The 19,866-nt window shown below is 32.3% G+C and overlaps 1 protein-coding gene across 1 annotated transcript; it reads left to right on the top strand.

Moving 5' to 3' along the window:
• The first annotated feature begins 5,043 nt into the window (after positions 1–5,043).
• LOC105337504 (PR domain zinc finger protein 14) lies at positions 5,044–19,576 on the top strand. The gene is made up of 9 exons (XM_034449889.2): positions 5,044–5,290; positions 5,785–6,065; positions 11,142–11,261; positions 11,770–11,930; positions 14,024–14,291; positions 14,931–15,063; positions 16,236–16,362; positions 18,870–18,980; positions 19,281–19,576. Exons 1-9 carry the CDS (start codon positions 5,223–5,225, stop codon positions 19,440–19,442), a joined length of 1,431 nt encoding a protein of 476 aa, XP_034305780.2. The 5' UTR covers positions 5,044–5,222; the 3' UTR covers positions 19,443–19,576.
• The last annotated feature ends 290 nt before the right edge of the window (positions 19,577–19,866 follow it).

The following is a 19,866-nucleotide window of genomic DNA, read 5'->3' as shown; positions in this document are numbered from 1 at the left end:
TACATGGAATTATTACAAACTGTCATACAACGTGACAGATTTCAAAGAACTGGTACATGTAGAATTTATAAGGTTCAGTAATTAAATCTACAAGCTTCTTCTATATACATGACTTGTTTAAGAAACAATTAAATTGATAAGGCATGCGCGGATTCAGAATATTTTTCCGTGGGGGGGGGGGGGGGGGGGGGGGGGTGTCCGAAGGATAATTGTGTTTGCCGGGGGTGGAGTTGGGAGGGGGGGGGGGGCGAGGCATATTTGCGATAATTTTACTACGTGTACTATGTAAATTTAATAAATTTTCATTTTCCCCCTCTAGATCCGCGCATTAAATAAATTTTCATTTTGCCCCTCTAGATCCGCGCATGTAAGGTATCAATAAACGTTTACGTATTTAAAATAAGGAAAGACAGCCGATCGACTTATAAACAATTTTTAATTGCATTAGATTCCCTTTCAGAACGAGACGCAAATCGGAGCATCACTCTGCCTTTTCCGTCAAGTTGAGAAAAGTTCTTGACGGAATAAGCCGAGTGATGATTTTTTTTTGACAAAACGCATGCAAGAGTTACTGTTCTTGCCTCATGTATGCAAAAGTGACATCTGATCAAAGTAAAATTAATATAACTACGTGTATACAGCTTTATATTAAAGGGGCATGGTCACGATTAAGGTCATTTTCAAGGTTTAATTTAAATAACATGTGTGTAGTGCTGTTTACGGTGCAGGCACATAGCATCGTTTTTGAAAGTGTGTGTGTGGGGGGGGGGGGGGGGGGGGCAGACTCATCCAAAAAATCTTGACAAGCAAAAAAAAACAAAACGTTACTTTCAGCAATCCTTAAAATCCTAATCCGTGGGGGGAGGGGGGGTCCTGAAGAGTAAGAACGTATTCCTTTAACTTCAATTTCACTGTTCCTTTCCTTATTTTCAATTCAATTTTTACATGGTCCCATAAAAGTGGGGGGGAGGGGGGGGGGGGGCAACTCCATATTCATTCAAGTTTTTGTATGTAAATTTAACAAAAATCTTTTCTGCGCAAAAAAGTGTGGACTTGCAAATTTACATAAGTATTATATTGTGTTTTCGGGTTTTTTCTATACCTTTCTAATTCTATAGATATATGAAGTTTTATGACAATTGTAAAGTATTTGTATTCGTGTGAGAACCACTATATAAAAAAAGACACAGTAAATTGCGGGAACTTGTGTTTAAACCCAGTGTATATCATATTTATATATTACAATAAAAAAATGTTCAAACCATGTGTAGTCCGAATTTTAGATCTTCATAATTATTAAAATAATAAATGTACAAAGAATTGTTTCCATTTTATTATCTCTCAAATCTGAATGTGGTATTAACAAAACTGTCAAATCATCGTCTGTAAATAAATATAATACGCATTCCATTAGCTTAAGGGTTTTTTTCAAAATCCACCTTCAAACGCATCGTTCAATGTTGTCTACATTTACCGGTATATATTTCTGAGGGTAAATGTGATTATTTCACTATTTGTCGAAACTTTATACATGTAGCTCCAATGACACCACGTACGGACTTCTCATGAACAGACAGCAATGATGCGGAAAATCACGACTGATTCCGATTATGTGGTACAAATCGACCGAAGTGTGCCGAGTGCCCGAGTATTAATAAAATTATATTCCACATCGTTATTAATTATGCCGTTTTCTGATCGAAAGTCATGTCAGAATTCAGAATGGTGGGGTTTTCTTTCGTGAAGGGGTGCGCAAGAGATATTTTGTCTGCTGGGGTTTGGAGGGGGTATCGAGTATCGTATCGTATAATCGGTAATTGATTTGAAATTGATTTGTTATTAAAATTTTCAAGGGGTGCCGACCACCCCCCCCCCCCCCCCCCCCCCTTCTGATCTGTGCATGACATTTTTCAGGTTTTTTCATGTGGAATTTTTTTTTACACAATTTGCATATTTAAAGATATATTAAAAGAGAGAGAGAGAGAAAAAAAAATACAAATTTTTGCAGAAAAAATTACATTCTATTTGAATGTATCTCCTTACATTGTATGAAGAAGAACTCAGAATAAGAAATAGGAAAATATTTGGGTTTTTTTCTTATTTATGGCAAAAAATCAAATATTTCAAATTTGGTTGATGTACACGTACAATGTATGACATGTAGACTTTCCAGGTTCCTTAAATTATATTTTCCTCTTCCCATTCTCTGCATTTAACATTGCATTGTAAGACTGACACTTCCACATCAATAGATTTAATACACGCATTACTAATTCTTAATTATTCAGCCATGCATCCATGCTCATAAAAGGCACAGCTGTGGTGATTTGAAAGAGTTAAAAAAAAAATACTTACCGCACAGGCAAAAAAAAAATATCCCTTATTCTAAAAATTTCTTTTGATCTTATAAACCATTAAATAATTATCATGGTTGAATTGTGTTATCGGATGCGGTAATTTTATGTATTGACTCAGAATTACATAAAAATATTGACTTTTGAATAAGAACTATCCCCCAAACACCACGCGAAATATTAGTGGCCTAACCATTGACTTATTAGCGCCGATGTGGTAATAGTCAGAACCATACCCTGTAAATCTTCGGAATGCTCGGCGGGCCGAGCGAACCGTTTGAAGTACATTTGTGTAGTTATTTAGAGTTTTTAAACCCAAGATCAACAATCTCTGTAGGTATTCTATGTAGAAAAATATTAGGGTACTAAGCCTGTAGATATTCTAGTTTATTTACTAATATTTTGATATGAGTCACGTTGAGTAGTAACCTTTGCCTTTGTTGGCGGTGTTTTAAGACAACTAAATAACCTAGTTTTAAATTCTGTTTAAAAAAAAATTAAATCTGTTTAAATCACTGTCATTCCGACCTTGTGGGTCTTCATTGCCGGAATGACCTGTAATGCCCTAAGGTAATTTTTTTGTCATTTCTTTCATTCTTTCCTTCTGTTATTCTTTCCTTCTGACTTGTTCTTTCTGGGTTTTTTCTTTCTCTCCGCGATGAAACTATTTTCTCTCTATAAAATTCGTTCTATTTTTTTTTTTTTTAGTTTTAGTTTTTGGTATTCCTATTAATTCAAGCATATTTATTTGTGCCTAAAATAAAAAGAAATTAAAAGAATTTAAAGCATTTTAGTTTAATTTGTTGAAAGCAAGGATCAACAAAAGAGATTTTTCGTAAAATGTCTATACATATGACAAACAAGACACATTTATTTCTAGTACTACCCTAGTATATCTTTTTCTTAATTTTTTTTTTAATTCGAGTGTTGTCTTAAGTGAATTACGCAATGTATACAGGCTAATTAAAATCGGACAGTTACCGATATAGAAAGATGTCATTGTCTGCATATCTATATTTCGTCAATGTCATGGAATCGGCGTCTTCAAAATATCCATAAGATTGTATAAATTTTTGATTTATTTCATTGAATTATAAACATTTCACGACAATCGCATTGAAATTGAATTATAACATCACTTTATTAACTTCGTCAGTTTATTAATTAACGTCTCTGATAATTAACTCATTGTCTGCTCATCAAAGATTTGAAATCGCCGTCAAAGTTGTTTCGATAAAGATATGTTATGTGATTGACAAAACGATTCTTTGAAGTACATCACTGAGACCTTGAATGTTTTAATTCTCTAATTAAAAGCTCAAAATTATGAATTCCAAAAATAGAATTAACAAGCAGTAGATTGTCATTAGTTTTTATCACTACTTTGAGTAAGATTTTGACCATTCTAATGTTATAATATAATTGTAAAACAAATTAAAATGTTATATTGCAAATGTAATGAATGAATAAAATATAGAAAATGTTAAACAAATTCCAAAAATTATCATTCTGTTACTGTATTTCATTGGGTTGTTTTTGTTTTAATTTTTATTTAATAATTTTTTTCTTTTTTTTGTATTTTTTCTTCAAATTATTGCTATAAATTATAATGATCAAAATTAACAAATATATTGAATATGGTTTTCATAAGACGCTTTTAGATTTCATTAAGAACGAGAGTTTAATTTATCATTTTTTAAAATGTAATTAAAGTTAAACACTTTTTTGATAAACAGAATCGCATTTTTAAGATTTTAAAATTACAATGACAAAATATCCCCAAAACATGTTGACTTGCAGACCAAAGGCAGACGCTCTAACAAATATTGCGCTACGCCTTACGTAGCATGGGGAGGGTGTGTGAGCCAAAACCCTTTTTCTCACGACAGATATTCCCCGTTATTTTAAGCTGCTGTACTTACTACCCCTCCCTCCCCAAACATTAAATTTTGTAGAGATTTTTTTTTTTTTTTTTATCAAATAAGTTTGCCCCCCCCCCAAAAAAAACCTAAAAAAACGATGCTACATTGTACGTTCCTGTTTAAACACCGCAATGAGGGGGGAAACGAAATACATTTGTAAGTCTTTTTATTTTTTAAGATTATTTTTTTTCAAAAAATCGACATAATCTCAAAATTAATGTATCTTTTCTTTTAAAACAGTGACAAGCGAAGACAATAAAAACCTGGCCCTAGGATCATGAAATTTTAAGGTTTTAGTCAAACTTTGTACCCATTGATATTTTGAATTTACGAATGATTGAAATCTAGTCTCAGTCCAAAAATACTTTATGATCCTGAGGCCTGTTGATATATACATCTTTGATTAGACAGAGCCGCTGTTTAGAATACCCGTCAAATTAAACTCTTTATCAAAATAATGCGCAATGTTTGTACTTCCATATTTGGAATGCGAAATTCCGACAATTATTACGGTATCTAATTATCGCGCTTTATCTCCCCCGTCACGCACCCTCTTGCTCTACCCCTGACAGCTTTCTTAAGATGGAGACGCCTCAGTCCCTTTGTCTAACGGTACAATGGTCCCAATAGGATGTGTTGACTTTGAGCACTAACGCGTTACAATATGCACCGCCCCAAAAAAAGGCCCGCGATCTCCTAACCCGCCCCTTTATTTGTTTTTCATATGTTCATGTGCCCTAATTTGAAATAACTTGCCACTTAATCCGCACCCGAAGCAAGATTTGTAAGTAAACATCTTGGATTTCGGAATGTCTCTCTCTCTTTTTTTTCTGGTATTTGCGCAGGCTCGTAGAAACGTCGATTAGGAATAAAATTACGAGAGCGAGACATGTATTAGTATTTGTATTGTGAGGGGTACTAAGAGAGAGAGACAGTGGGGTTAGATATGGACCAAATTCGGCAAAGTTTGTTTCCATTTTTCGCCCAAAGGTTCGCGAATGCTCATTTCCATGGGTAAGTTAATTCAAAAAGCTATTGACTCATTATATGATCATTAATATAATTTGTAATAAGCAAAAAAAAAAAAAAATTTAATGAAAAAATTAAAAAAAACATTAAAAAGAATAAGAAAAATTGTTAATTTTTAATTAATAAGGTTTCCTAAGAAAATTGGGAGAAAATTAGAATTAGAAGATCCCTCGAAATACAATACTTTGGTGAATTGTGTGTGTGTGTGAGAGAGAGAGAGAGAGAGAGAGAGAGAGAGAGAGAGAGAGAGAGAGAGAGAGAGAGAGAGAGAGAGAGAGAGAGATTGGAAGAGAGGGAAAGATGGAAGATTGAGAGAGATATGCATTTTTTCTAATCTTTTACACGACTATGCAAAAATTATTTGGTTAAAAAAGTGTATTTCCTAAATGCATAAGAAATACGATGAAAGGACATTTTGATAAACATCTTTATTATTTAGCTTTTTTTAATCATGTTTTAATTTTTTCTTTAATTTACAGAATCCCCGTAGAGAGATTTACGGTCGGTGGACATGGATTTCCTTTCTCGGCGCCCATGTTTCTTGGGCCACAGCATCACCCGCCGGTCCCTGCGTCGACAGCTCCCTCCCCATTGCTCACTCCCCCGTACCCCAATCGAATGGCGCCACCAGTGGGGGTTCCAACCTTCAACTTTTCTCAAGCGGACGTGGACAGTGTTCTGTATGGTTATACCAAGAATCGAGATAAGAGATGCAACGGACATGCTATTTCAAATTTAAGAATAGGGGACCTTTCTCATGGTAAGTATAGATATACCATTTCATATTCACTAACTTCTGATTCAATTTTATTTTTATTTTGATGTGTTAAATTCTGTTGTCTGTGATTTATAGAAGGATTATAAACAGGTTCTCAGGCGACGAGAGAACTACACTCGTTTCTGCATTTCTATTCTAACTTTAAAAAGTTCCGCTTTTTATATCAATATGATAAAGATAAATGGAGAGAGAGAGAGAGAGAGAGAGAGAGAGAGAGAGAGAGAGAGAGAGAGAGAGAGAGAGAGAGAGAGAGAGAGAGAGTAATGGAACATTAACTTGGGGTTTCTATTAGTCTGTTTTAACAATATTTGAGTATTTCCTATGTTTTTTGAAAATACATGTTTATATGTCAAATACATGGATATGTCAAAATTTAACCTTAGGTTTGTTAAAAACAGTTTCAAAAGAAACGTATTTGTACGCGAAAGAACGCATGCGTATAATATTGAAACGGCAATTATTTTTTACGTAAAAAAATCTAAAAAGATGTTGCGTTTTGTATTCTAGCATTCATTATCGTTTAATTATAAAGATATCGAGAATTCTTATGAAGTTTATTTGTATATTACATATTTTTTCATTAATAAGGAATTATAGATAAAAGAAAGTATTCTAAAATATATATATATATATTTCCATACATAAATTGTAACAAACAGTTCAATGAACTTTATCTGATTAAAATCATCGCAGTGTGCATTGCTGACAAAACAGTAAATTGATAAATAAATCATAATTTATTTATCTCAATTCATATGCTAAAGATTGCAGATGAATGCACATAATTAAAAATTAGAGCAAACAGAAAGCGCTAAAGAATTTAAAAAAAAAAGAAGTCAATTCCGGTATCTTAAAGAATTACTGTTTCTGAAAAAAGTAGAGCAAATTTTCAGTTGTAAACTTTATTAGAAAAATATTCTCATTTTTTTTACCATACCTGCATAAGCTTAACTTAATAATCTTAATAACTTGTTATTGTCTTAAAAAAAAAATAATTCCAATTTCCAAATGCAATTGGCTACATAATCAAACAGCACATATTTTATCATAAATCATGCAACATTCAAGTATTGTAGAGGTTTGTTTTTTTTTATCAGAGACGGAAAAAATTAGAGAAGATATCAATTTTCAAATACGCAATTGTAAACATGAGTTGACAGGGGAAATGTTTTAAAATACATCTCGTCGGAAAGCTTGTTGACTATGAACTTCAAATTCGTGTATCAACGGTCTGCTTAAAAACCCCTGCGGTGTATACTCAAATTATAAAGTAATCATTCAATAAAAGTAAATAGTTTTACGATTAATAAAAAAACCAATTCCCATTATTGCAGATGACCACCCCCCTTTTTTTCGATAGATTTTCTTTTAACATATAATAAAATCATGAATATGTATCCCGGTTTTTATGGTGAGAGTATGTGTATTAGTGATTGTGCGTACACCCCCTCTCCTTTTTATTCAAAAAAGAAAAAAAAATGTACGATTCGTGAGAAACGAAGACGAGTCGAGGTCCCAAAGGATGCAATAAATAACATTGGGCAAAGGAGGTCTCCCTGAGGCAGATTCACCGTGTGTCCCAACAATACTTAGACAGCTGATGTGCGTCGATAGTGTATTCGAAATGTTTGGTAAGAAAACATTGACATCTTTATCGGCTAATTTCACTTAAAATCCTACCCGTTTTCCGTGGGAAAACGCAGTATCTATTTCTCGCAGAAATGGTGTCTGGTCGTTTTTTTTTCATTATTCCTGAAAAAGGATGTGAAAATTTAAATTTTGAAAGAAGCTTTAAGATTATTTTTTTTACATGCAGATTTACTGCATACTCTGTTGAAGGAACAATCGGTTCAAATATTAGAATTAAATTGCTATAGATAATATCCTCGAACCATACAGTAAACTTGCATGTATTGGTTGCAATGTTGGTTGGCTTGTGAAAAAAAATAGAACAGATGTACGCCAAGCATTTTTTAATCCTATTAGTTTATGCAAGTACATGTACATGTACTTCATTGGGGGAAGATACTGTATATTAAATCATAATTGATGAATCTGTATAATTTTTTTTTTAATTTTTGGCAGTGTTTGAATCTAATATGAAATTAAAATGTTTGCCCAATTTATACAGTGTATTTTTTCTATATGCTGTTTTACAGCCAACGCATTTAAATAAAGATTATAGATAATAAAGATTAATAAAAATAAAGATTCTTTTTTAAAAATTCACACTCCAACTTCACCCTTAAAATACAGAAAAAACAAGGAATTGCTATATATCTAAACTATATTTATAAATATAATTGCCTAAATTTTTTTCCGTAATAACCCCCCCCCCTTAAATAATTTTACAATTTCCGATCCATACATGATAAATTTGAATAAAACAATTATTGCTAGGATTCAAATATTAAAAATCGGTAGAAGCTTCAAAATTCGTGAAAAAACAAGTTTATTCTGGTATTTTCGAAAAACAAGGATCTAAATGCTCTATAATTCCAAGTGAATTATTCATCGTGGAACAACATGTTAACAATGGGCAGACAATAGAGTCCCGAAAGCAAACACTATACCCTGTCAATGGCTCGGTATTTGTTGAGGGGTGACATATTTCCCCTAGTCTACAAGAAAGGTTATATGATTAACTTGTAATTTAACTAAGCCGGATTATTAAAGATTTCTTCTGAAAAGAAATAATCAATTACTCTCTGGATTATCTGCTTTAAGTTTATTACCATTTACTAACCTTTTTGAGTCGTGTTCGTTTTGTTATTTTTACAGGTTAATTCCGTAAAATAACAATACCCGGTGGTTATAGGTTCATGATTGGATTAAGACCGCGGTCACAATGCATCATGATTGGATAAAATAGTGATCTATGATGGGTTTGACCGCTCGTTTTTGAAAAGATTAGACCCTTACCTAAATTTTTAACACATTCCAATTAAAACAGTCAGTGTTTTTACAACGGGGGATTAACGGCAGAGCGAGATACATCGCTTTCGCATTTTCCGCAATGTAATCGCAAAAATGTTTTGCCAAAGGACGCGTGGCTTTGAATGCCCTGTTTTGATTTCATTTTCGATGTGGCAATATTTGAACTGCGCATTTGGTTTCATTCCATTAAGACTCCGCTGAGCGCCGATTCTGCTATTGTAAGATTTAGACGTTGACATGTTTTTTTCTTATTAAAGTTCGACCCCCTGAAAGATAGATTATTGGGGATTGTGTTTTCAGTTTTGTAGATTACTTTTAATGTGATGCTTATTAATTAAGATTAAATCAACAAACTACAGATGACATTCGTCAAAACTTTTTATTTAGTATGCCCGAAGTATACATATATGATTTAAAATACTGTTAACGTTTGAATATGAAGTAGCCCCTTTCTGTTTTCATTTGATTATATTGTGCATTATCCCTCATTACAATATATTTAAATTCCTCCGCAATGAATCATTAACCTGTATTAACCTAGTACCAATGGTTAGCAGATTTTTTGAAAACTTTAAAGAATCGAAATTGATTAAAAGACAGAAATAAAATATGCAGAGTAAAAAAAAAGACAGAAAAATGGCTAGAGAATGATGCCGTTTTTACATACGTTAGAACCAAAGTCTTGTTATAATATCGAATTAAATCAAACGAGTTTGCTAATCAGACAGCAATCGCACGACAAACTCTCGCGAGAGTTCATTAGGAAATCAATTTCCCTCCCCCGTGGCCCTAACTCGAATATTCTACGCGCCTCGTGTTTACACTTGTCCAAATAAAGATGCAAAAGTGGACACTCAAGAGGGCGCAAGCGGCGAAATTTAGCACATGCGCGTCTTCGGCGAATTTGATCATTTTCTATCTTCTATTCTGAAGAGCGACGAGATTTAATTTACGATATCCTATTAATATGGAAGATCACTTCGCAACTTCCCAAAAGTTCAAACATTCCGACATCCAGGAGAGATACCGCCCTCCCTAAAGACAAGATTTAATCATAATTTTAACAAAAATTGGATTTCATGCAAATGACAATCACCGCTAGAGAGTCCCGCTAACTTAATGTTAAGTTAATCAGGAGGTACTAGCTAGTATCAAGACATCTTCAAGTATAAATATTGTCCGAACCCCAAAGCCATTGTACCACATCTCTCTCTCTCTCTCATTCTCTCTCTCTCAACATTTTTTTTTTAAATACAAAATCAGCGTGATATTCTTAACATCATTTGGGGTTTGATATATACATTTTCTTTTGAAGAATCTTATTCAAAAACATGTTTTTTTTATGTAAAATTGGCTGCCCCCTCCGTCAATCTCTCTCTCTCTATCTCTCTTTCTCTCCATTTCTCCATCGTTTCACTCCTTTTACTAACTATGGTTATCTAAACATTGTCCTCGGTTGTGGTGTTACACACCATTTGACCGATATTAAGCTTTGGAATAGAGAAAATAAATTTTGTGGGCGTTCTGTCACCTAACCTTCCTTCTCATAATCCATTTGGACCATCTGTTCTATCTCTCGCGTAAACTAAAAATAATTCATTGACACCGCTTTGGTAACACTACAAAGACTGAGAAAATAAGTATACACGAACTTTTCTACGTCTAATTATTTATTTCTAACTTTGATCAATAGAAATTTTCATTTGTTTAATTACGCATTCATCATCTAAGCGAAAAATTAATAGAATTGTATTTAATGATAATACCAGGTGGCGAGATATGATATACATTTGCGGAAAATAAATCCTCATTTTGCGTCTGATAACATACATTTTGTTGAAAACACGTCTTATTAATAGAATGTGCATTATTTTTAGTTGCTTATGAATTTATATTTTGTGATAAAAAACAAAACAAAACAAAACATACAACCTCAGATTTAGCTTTAAAAAGATATTACATTTTACCAAAAAAAAATTTTTTTTAAATTGATAATTTAAAAAAAAGGAGAGCGGCAAGGTATAAACGTGTAACTTCCTCGTATATATGTATTTGTATTACTGGTCATATAATGAATAGAAATTTAAATCTGGATATCTGTATTTTTTTTTTTTGTTACAGGAATTGATAAAATATTATCCCGGGAGGGATTTTCTCCAGACAAGAAAGCACCGAGTGATAAAGGAACACCCCAGCCATCCAATAAAGTCATTGACGTCAGCGGCCTGGGAATTCCCGAGGGTAAATATAGCCAATACCCAAATCGTAATCAATACTTATACCGGTATATTGATAGAAATAAATTAGCGAAGTTGAGCACCTTTAAAGCACAGAATAGAAATTTACTGAGAATTGAACGTGTTCAATCTATGATTTTTTAAAACTTTAGGCAATTAAGATCGTATGAAATAATGATATTGTTTTAATGCATATGCTTGAAAAGCGGGTGGGATGAACGTTGCGACCCTTTTCTTTTAGTTGATATTAATTTTATTGAGACGAAGAGATTTGTACAAGTACATGTACATGTACTGTGTATGAATAGAAAAAAGCAAAATATTAAATTTTTAAGCCAAAGTATATTAAGATATCTTATATATTTAATTTAATATTATGACCAAAGATACCGTATTTGTAATCTTAATGTTGACCCCAAGCCTTCTTTAAGGTTTGTAATTGAGAGGCAGGTACAAATGTACAATGAATGTTGAGTCCTATTACTGTATACCTGAGATCTATATATTTACAGGTTTGGTGTTGATACAAACTGCGTATGCTGGAGTTCACCATTACGGAGTGTTCTGTGCAAAAACAGTTCTGAGCCGAGGGACTCGATTTGGCCCGTTCAAAGGAAAAGTCGTCAATACGAGCGAAATTAAAACTAACGACGACAACTCTTTCATGTGGGAGGTAAAATCAATATAATATTATAGACTACTTTAATACATAAACAATGCCATTATAACACAATTAGTGATTTACTTTTCGTTTGTTTTAAATTTCTTCCAGTAGGACAAATTTTCGACTCAAAATGAGCAATTTTCCTAACGAAGCATCATTTTCTTTAAAATCAGTGTAGATATAAAAATAAAAAGGAAACAAAATTTTGTTTTTGTAATACGCAAAATTCTATAACCCCCCCCCCCCTCCCTCCCACCTCGTCTAAGATATCTGAATTTTGAAAATGCGTTAACAATAAGAAATTGCGTGCCAAACTTATTAACCCATAATAACAAGTATACGCATCTTAAGTTTTAAGAAAAATAGAATTTTGGCAGACAAAGGGTCCGACATTTTGCCCCCGAATTTTTTATATCCTGGGGGTATAAAACGTCTTTTGAAATTGAGTTACTACAAGTGTCTGCTTCCCTGTAATTTTCTTACTATGACTACTGTCTCCTTTACGTGACAAAGTCTTTATTTTTTGTTAGATCATTGGTCTAAAGAACCATGAAATACGATATCTAGATTTGAACAGGGGAAGAATAGAAGGGGGGGGGGGTATATCGCTCGTTTTGTTTGCCATTTTTTGAAATTCAAGAAACCCGACGTCCTAGCGCATGTAACTTACAACACCTGCTGTGTTGACAAATCTGTCTATATTGCACAAGTACTTGATGGAAACCAGCTATTTTCGCGGATTGTTTGCTTTAATCTATTTCCCTATTTGTTTTTCACTATGGAGCACTAGAAGTTCATTCTTCCAGCGACTCTAAATACTGCCAATCGTAAGCACATCTCAAGAGCTTGAATTAAGTGTAACTAAGTAGGGAATTGTCAAAATAAATAGCATAATTCGATACTGCACACACCATTTATCCGCGAATTGTTTCGGTGACAACTCGTTATTTGGATTGGGGTCGGGATGTTTGTTTTCGGTGTTTGACTTGAAGTAATCACGAGCCCGATTGCAAATTTTCAAGTGGTTAAAGAGACATTTATAGACAGTCGTGCAATTGAGTCTAACAGGTCGTGTTTACCATTAAGGACGATAATAATCCGTCAGCAAATACAGCTCCTTAAATTGCCCCCTACTATCTGTCCGTTGATCTCTTCATGTGCGGTTTTATTTGTGTTTAGATTAATCTTCTTTCTCCAAACTCAACATTTTTTCTTCTGTTTTATAATACATCATGGCATGTTAAATGATGAACCACAATCCCTTTACTCTTTTAACATTCCTCAGTCATATAATTATTGTCTCTTACTGCCCACTCCACATGTACATTGTACGCTAAACAAATCCATCTTCGAAATACTACAACACAGTCTTTCATAAATCGTTTAATCCGTGTATTTACTACAGTGTACAATTATTCAGATTAATTTAGGTGATTCGTCTGGTATGGTAAAATGAGTTAACAATTACACTCATGATATTATCTTTATCACACACATATAACTAGTATTACGTCGATTATTTTAAAGGTGCTGAATGGTCAACAAATTAATCTCAACCATAAAGGTCTAGATATTATATCAGCCATGAACACAATAGAACAATCCACACATTACAAAAGTTATGTCCCATGGTCCCCATCCTTGGGGAAATTCCATCGATTTCTTTAAAAAGCATTTATAGTTTAGAAGTTTGACAAAAAAAATCCGTTTCCGTTGTGAATTTTGATTGCCATAGGATTGGGCGACCAACGTATGGAAGGAATATATAAGTTAAATTCAAAAAGATTTCATCACAGGTCATGCAAATATTTGGTTACATAAAGAAGGGGACAAATAGTTTCTTCCCTTCTGTCCTTTCGATTTATCATGCAAAGGGAAACAACTTTCGCCAAGTTGAGATTGGTCTATTATTTATTGAAGAAAAATTCAAAACATTTTAGATTTTAAATTTGACAACTTTTTCTCTATCTGTATACAAAGTTCAAAATGAGATGACATGTAATGATGTCTAAAAAATGGCCAGACCATCCACCCCCTTAAGATACAGCAAGCATGATTTCAAATACATGTAGATTGAAAATATCATTCAATTTTTTACAAAGATATTTGAAGAAGGAAAACTCAGCCATTTCATCGATGGCCGTGGTACTACTGGCGGCTGGATGTCCTTCGTGAACTGTGCCAGGTATGCACAAGAACAGAACATGATTGCCGTGCAGATCGAGGGAGACATCTACTACGAAGTATGCAAAGATATTCCAAATGGCACGGAACTCCTCGTCTGGTACGGTGACTGCTACCTACAGTTTATGGGAGTGCCAGTGTCTCTAAAAGAAATGGCGGACGGCGGGGCGCAGGAAGAGTCTGAGTGTAAGATTAAATTGCATTTGATGTGTAATAGATCAAATTAATCGAGCAAAATTAAAGATTATTTTCCTTAATATGGTAAAATTGCATCGACCATGATATCAGTCTGTCGCTCGATTTCTTATACAATACTATGAGCTCCTGAGACACAATGTCAGACATTGTGAAATTCAAGATGTGGTAAACGAATGGAGCCTACATACTTCTAAAAACAGAGATATGAAATCTTTTAATGCTGTTTCACATTACATGTAATACATGCAGCTTGGCTTTAAACATGTATGGTGTATACCTGGGCGTATTTTTCACATGTAGATAAAGGCGGTGAAAAGAGCTGCTTTCAACTGGCATTTTTTAATGGAATATGACGGATACCAGTTTTTAAGCTCTGATTTTACCCGTTTATTGACGATCAATGAAATATTTTCGGTAGAATACCCGTAGTCTCTGTAAAACGACATTTAAAATGCTTCAAATTTGGATAAAACATATTTAAAAACAACGTTTCGGGATATGGTATTATACTGCCTGTTCGGATCACAAACGCAAATACATGTTACAGCGCTTCTTATTAACATCTTGATATAAATTATATAACATTTTTTTAAGTTATGAGTTTGATTTTCTTTTTTCTTTCAACAGCCACGGGGGAGGGTTACCAATGTGAAAGGTGTGGCAAGGTGTTTGCCTACAAGTACTATAGGGACAAGCACCTGAAATACACGCGCTGTGTGGACCAAGGGGACCGAAAGTTCCCCTGCCATCTCTGTAGCAGGTGCGTGGAGTTATAGACCACTTTAAATGCAAATCTTTTTAAACGTTTCAAAACAAGGTGTTAAAACAAATCCAATTTAATTTCTGTATTTTCAGCAATAATAATATTCGGTTAATTTTCATAAACGGAGAATAAACAAGATTTGCATAATTTATATTATTTTATTAGTTTATGCAGTTTGTAAAAATCCGTGGAAAGTGTTGAATATATTAGATGACATTTTATCCAATCGTAAAAGCACAGCAATGCATGCCAAATCTTGTTTGAATACACAATACTTACTGTTTCAAAAATGTAGGATTAGCATTTTTCGTATATATAGTTGAACAATATGAATAAAGTTTGACGAGACTACATAGCTAAATTTAAAGTATTAGTGTATAACAACGATGGCAGATGGCTTTACATGTACAAAATATATATTTTGAAGTTATAGTTTAGCTTTTCATAAACCGATTAATCGTTTCTCGGTTATATTAATAAGTCGAAAATACCCCAAACCAGGTTATATTCCTATTAGTCTAGTAGCTTTTGAGCTCATGTCGATGAACTTTACTGAATATCGTACAATTTTTTATTAAAGAGCAGACTAAGAATTGAAAGTTTTGTCAGGGGTGCATAAAAAAAAAACAAATACATGAAATAATTTTCAAACCTTTATTTCATTTTTTTTTTTTTGAAGTATCTTTCATAATCATGCTTACACTTTTCAGACGTAAAATCCAATGACGAAATGTGTTTTAGTACTTTATAGAAACACTCTTTAAACACTATCCAAAGTACATATCAAAATGATGATCGTCCAGATAAATGTACATGGATTTTTTATTTATTTTTTTTGGTCTCAGACTGGTTCTTTTTCCTTATTCCTGTGATAAAACAGCAGAGTAAAATCGGAAATGCATTTTTAAATCTTACGCTATTACACGTAAAAAAAAACCCGAATCCTAAAAAATATTTCCTCTTTTAGGACGACATGGTAGATACGAAAGTTCTACTATATAGGAATAGAAGAGTACAATTTATGAACGCCCCTTATTTTTGTCAAAAGTCTATACACATATATCACTCATTTGTCTTTCGAATAAATTAACAGTTATGGCATAATTCAACAGTTTGAAGAAAAACTTTTTAATCTAGTATTCCTTTTGATAAAATTAATTTTTTTTCAGGTCTTTTGAAAAGAAGGATCGGTTAAGAATTCATATTTTACATGTACACGAGAAGCACAGGCCACACAAGTGTATCGTCTGCGGGAAAAGTTTCAGCCAGTCCTCTAGTCTGAACAAGCACATGAGGGTAAGGTTTTTTTTATCGATTTATATCAGTAATCATAATTTATTTATGAAGGGAAAAAATATCATAAACCGGAAATTAAAATCCATCCATCAATTAATTTTTGAACTTTTTGATTTGGTTATTAAATATCGTAAATGAGACCTGCGTATGAAAAGTAAAACAAATATAAATACGAAAAAGAGGTTTATATAGAAATTCAATATCAAAGACACCAAGAACAACATGACTCTATATTTTTGGCGCCACTGGCCGCGGTCATGATATCGGGGTTACCACTCGGCTGCCACCGCCAAAAAACCAAGATGTAACGACCTAAATCATGCATGGGGTTGGATCACATATGCACAAATGTTACAATTAACAATATGAAATATATAATATCAATAAAAACGAAAAGGAGGTATACATTGTATATATAAATGCCGATGATTATATGATAGAAATACGTTTCGCATACACGTACTTCAACATTTCCAAAACATGTATATTTATCAAACCATGAACCGATATATTATTATAATGTCAAAATCAGTTGAAACATATTCAAAGACGTAGATATACAATGCATTTACATGTATAGTAAATAAATGTACTTTTGTAGTACAAAAATATATTAACACAATAATTATGCATATCTACACAATTATAAAATAATGTAATATCTTTTCTATTAAATTTCCGCAATTCAAGTTTTGAATATTTTCACTTTTTTTTAGATTTGTAAAAAAAAATGTTTTAAAGAGGAAACGTGAAATTTATTATTTTATATTTTATCTATTCATAATAACACATTTATTTTTAGCGATGTAATTTTCGTTTTTAAGATAAAACAAGGTTATTTTTATCATTTTTTCGTGACATTTTCTATTCATAATTCAACTTCTTATAAGATGAATTAATTTGAATAAGAATTGTTAAGGGAACCTTTTTATTTTCGGGGAGCAATTCAAATTTCACCAAACCTCTCGTCACTTACCTGAAGATATTGTCTCTTGTTAAGGAAAAGGCAAAATGGGGAAAAAGAATGCATGAATGAATTCTTCTCTTTAACACTTTAAGTGTTTCCTTTCTTGCTAAGCGCCACTTAAAATTCCTTTTGAAATTAATGAGTATTTTCTGCCAATGTAAGGCCTCGAGCACGTCTTCCGCTATCCATTTTTCCGCTTCCTTTTCAAATCCTTTTAAAACAAAAACGTATTTAAGAAATTGAAACACCTTACAGAAGATTTTAATAATCCGTTGTTATAAAAATTGGACCCAGGGACCCCATATTTGTTCATGATTTATTGTTATCACCAGCTCTGTAATTTTTTCCCTTTTTTAAAGCATTTTTCAAAAATCAGAAATAACAATTAGCAGTTATATTAAGAAAACTCGACATAATTATGTAGTTTTAACCAGATAACATTACCACATAACCAAAACAACCACTTTTTTAATTATGTAACTGAATAAAAAAGGACAGATAATTGTTTAAATGTTTTTAAGATTTTTTTAGACGGCAATTACTGTTAAAATAGCATATACAGTTAGTGTATTCTTTACAAGAAAGCAAATCTTTAAATAAATAATTAAATTCTGAGAAATATTGAAGATTATGATATGCTATGCCTTATTAATTATATAATTTTATCCAAATTGTCATCGAGCCAAAAATAATATTAATAATAATAATAATAATGATTGTGCAATATTGGAAAGTATTATGTATCAATGAAACAAATTTAAACAATTCAATTCATTTTCTAATTCATTTTATGTAATTTATAACGATGATTTACATTCATATTTAATTGTACCATAAAATATAACTTATGCAATATTATACCTATGAAACGTAACTTTATCGTATATCTAAAGATTATAAAAACAGATTCCTCAGAAAGGTAATTTGAGGAACACAAAAAAATTGTTTACAGAATAGTTTCATATTTTTTTTTCTTCTTTTATACCATTTTAACACAATCGTATTCTGTTTTATTTTCATTAGATCTAGGATTTATGAACAGAATTTCAAGTAGACGAAATAATGTTCTCCTTTTTTATACGATTCAATTTTTTTCAAAAACAGCGAAATTTTCGAACGGTTTTAAAAAGACAGTTATAGTATATGGAAAATAGGAATTTACATTTTTCAAAACATAAATCATGGCCAACTCCATAAAATAACAAATTGACATTAAAATTGAATACAAAAATGATATACATAAAGTTCTTAACAATTACCAATTTAATATTGTTCATCACTTTGAATAAACAATTATTTATCATTCTGAAAAGTAACATCAACGTACATCGTACAGCAGGTTTTCCAAACTGCTGTGTCAACATTTTAAAATAATTTTATTGTAAAAGCATGCATGGTTCAAAATTTTTTTTTAAAAACAACAGAAATGATGTATAATAATGATCGCCATGGTCATTTTTTTTTTTACAAAATAGAAAAATAACTGCTTTATTTAAAATTCATTATTATGAAATTCTCATTATTTGATACATCACTACAGGTACACAGTGGAGAGAGACCTTATAAATGTGTCTACTGTAACAAGGCATTCACAGCTTCAAGTATTCTTCGTACCCACATTCGACAGCATTCAGGCGAGAAGCCTTTTAAGGTAGAGAGAGAGAGAGAGAGAGAGAGAGAGAGAGAGAGCGAGCTGTTTCAATATTACTTACAAATCTTCATGGGATGATGTGTCGAAGATTTTAAATATTATTTTGTAAAGAAAGGATCTATAATTATAAGCTGTCCTATTAATTTCTTTTACCTTATGAACTGTTTTGATTATACTGAATTATATATTTTGTGAAATGAAAAGCAAAGTGCACGTGTTTAAAACAATTAACATTAAATAGTTTAAGAAACATATAACATTCAATATCAATGCAATAACATTGCATCCTACGTTTTTCAGTGCAGACACTGCGGAAAGGCTTTTGCTTCCCATGCAGCCCACGACAGCCATGTTCGAAGAACGCATTCTAAAGACAAAGTCTACGCATGCTCCGTCTGTGGAAAGTGCGTTTCGAATGCATACGAACTCAAACTGCATATGAATATTCATTCCATGTCGTAGAACATCAAGTGCTTATAATTTTGGTCTGTGATGGTCATGTAATATAGCGAATTTGGTGTGTTTTATATTGAAAATGTTTAGTCTTTTTGTCCAATATTTAAAATGTTTTTATATATTTGTTTGATACAGTTTTAAAATAAAGTACAACTTAACTGCAATATTGTGTTCTTGGCATATATAATATAGTTGTAGATTAATGTGGATGAGTTGAAAAATATATATATATAACTGGTGCTCAAATTGATTTTTGAGTCTTTCAATTCATACCTTGTTTTTGAATTTTGCTATAACAATTCATAAACAGAAAAGAAAGTACAAAAGTATGAAATAATTTCACCATGGAGTTAAAAATTGGGTTTAAATAAACATTTAGCTTAAATGATTTACTAAATACTTGGGGAGGGGGGGGGCAGCACAAATAAGT

The sequence above is a fragment of the Magallana gigas genome, chromosome 4 (genome assembly GCF_963853765.1).
Source record: "Magallana gigas chromosome 4, xbMagGiga1.1, whole genome shotgun sequence".
NCBI lineage: Eukaryota > Metazoa > Mollusca > Bivalvia > Ostreida > Ostreidae > Magallana > Magallana gigas.
Note: the sequence above shows the minus strand (reverse complement) of the source record. Positions and strands in the feature narration are given on the sequence as shown.

Bases quoted from the DNA above. Each gene is read 5' to 3' on its own strand.
- LOC105337504 (XM_034449889.2), top strand. From the start codon at position 5,223: ATGGACCAAATTCGGCAAAGTTTGTTTCCATTTTTCGCCCAAAGGTTC. The intron at 11,931-14,023 runs GTAAAATCAATA...TTTTTTACAAAG, and splicing joins ACAACTCTTTCATGTGGGAG to ATATTTGAAGAAGGAAAACT. The intron at 18,981-19,280 runs GTAGAGAGAGAG...TACGTTTTTCAG, and splicing joins CAGGCGAGAAGCCTTTTAAG to TGCAGACACTGCGGAAAGGC.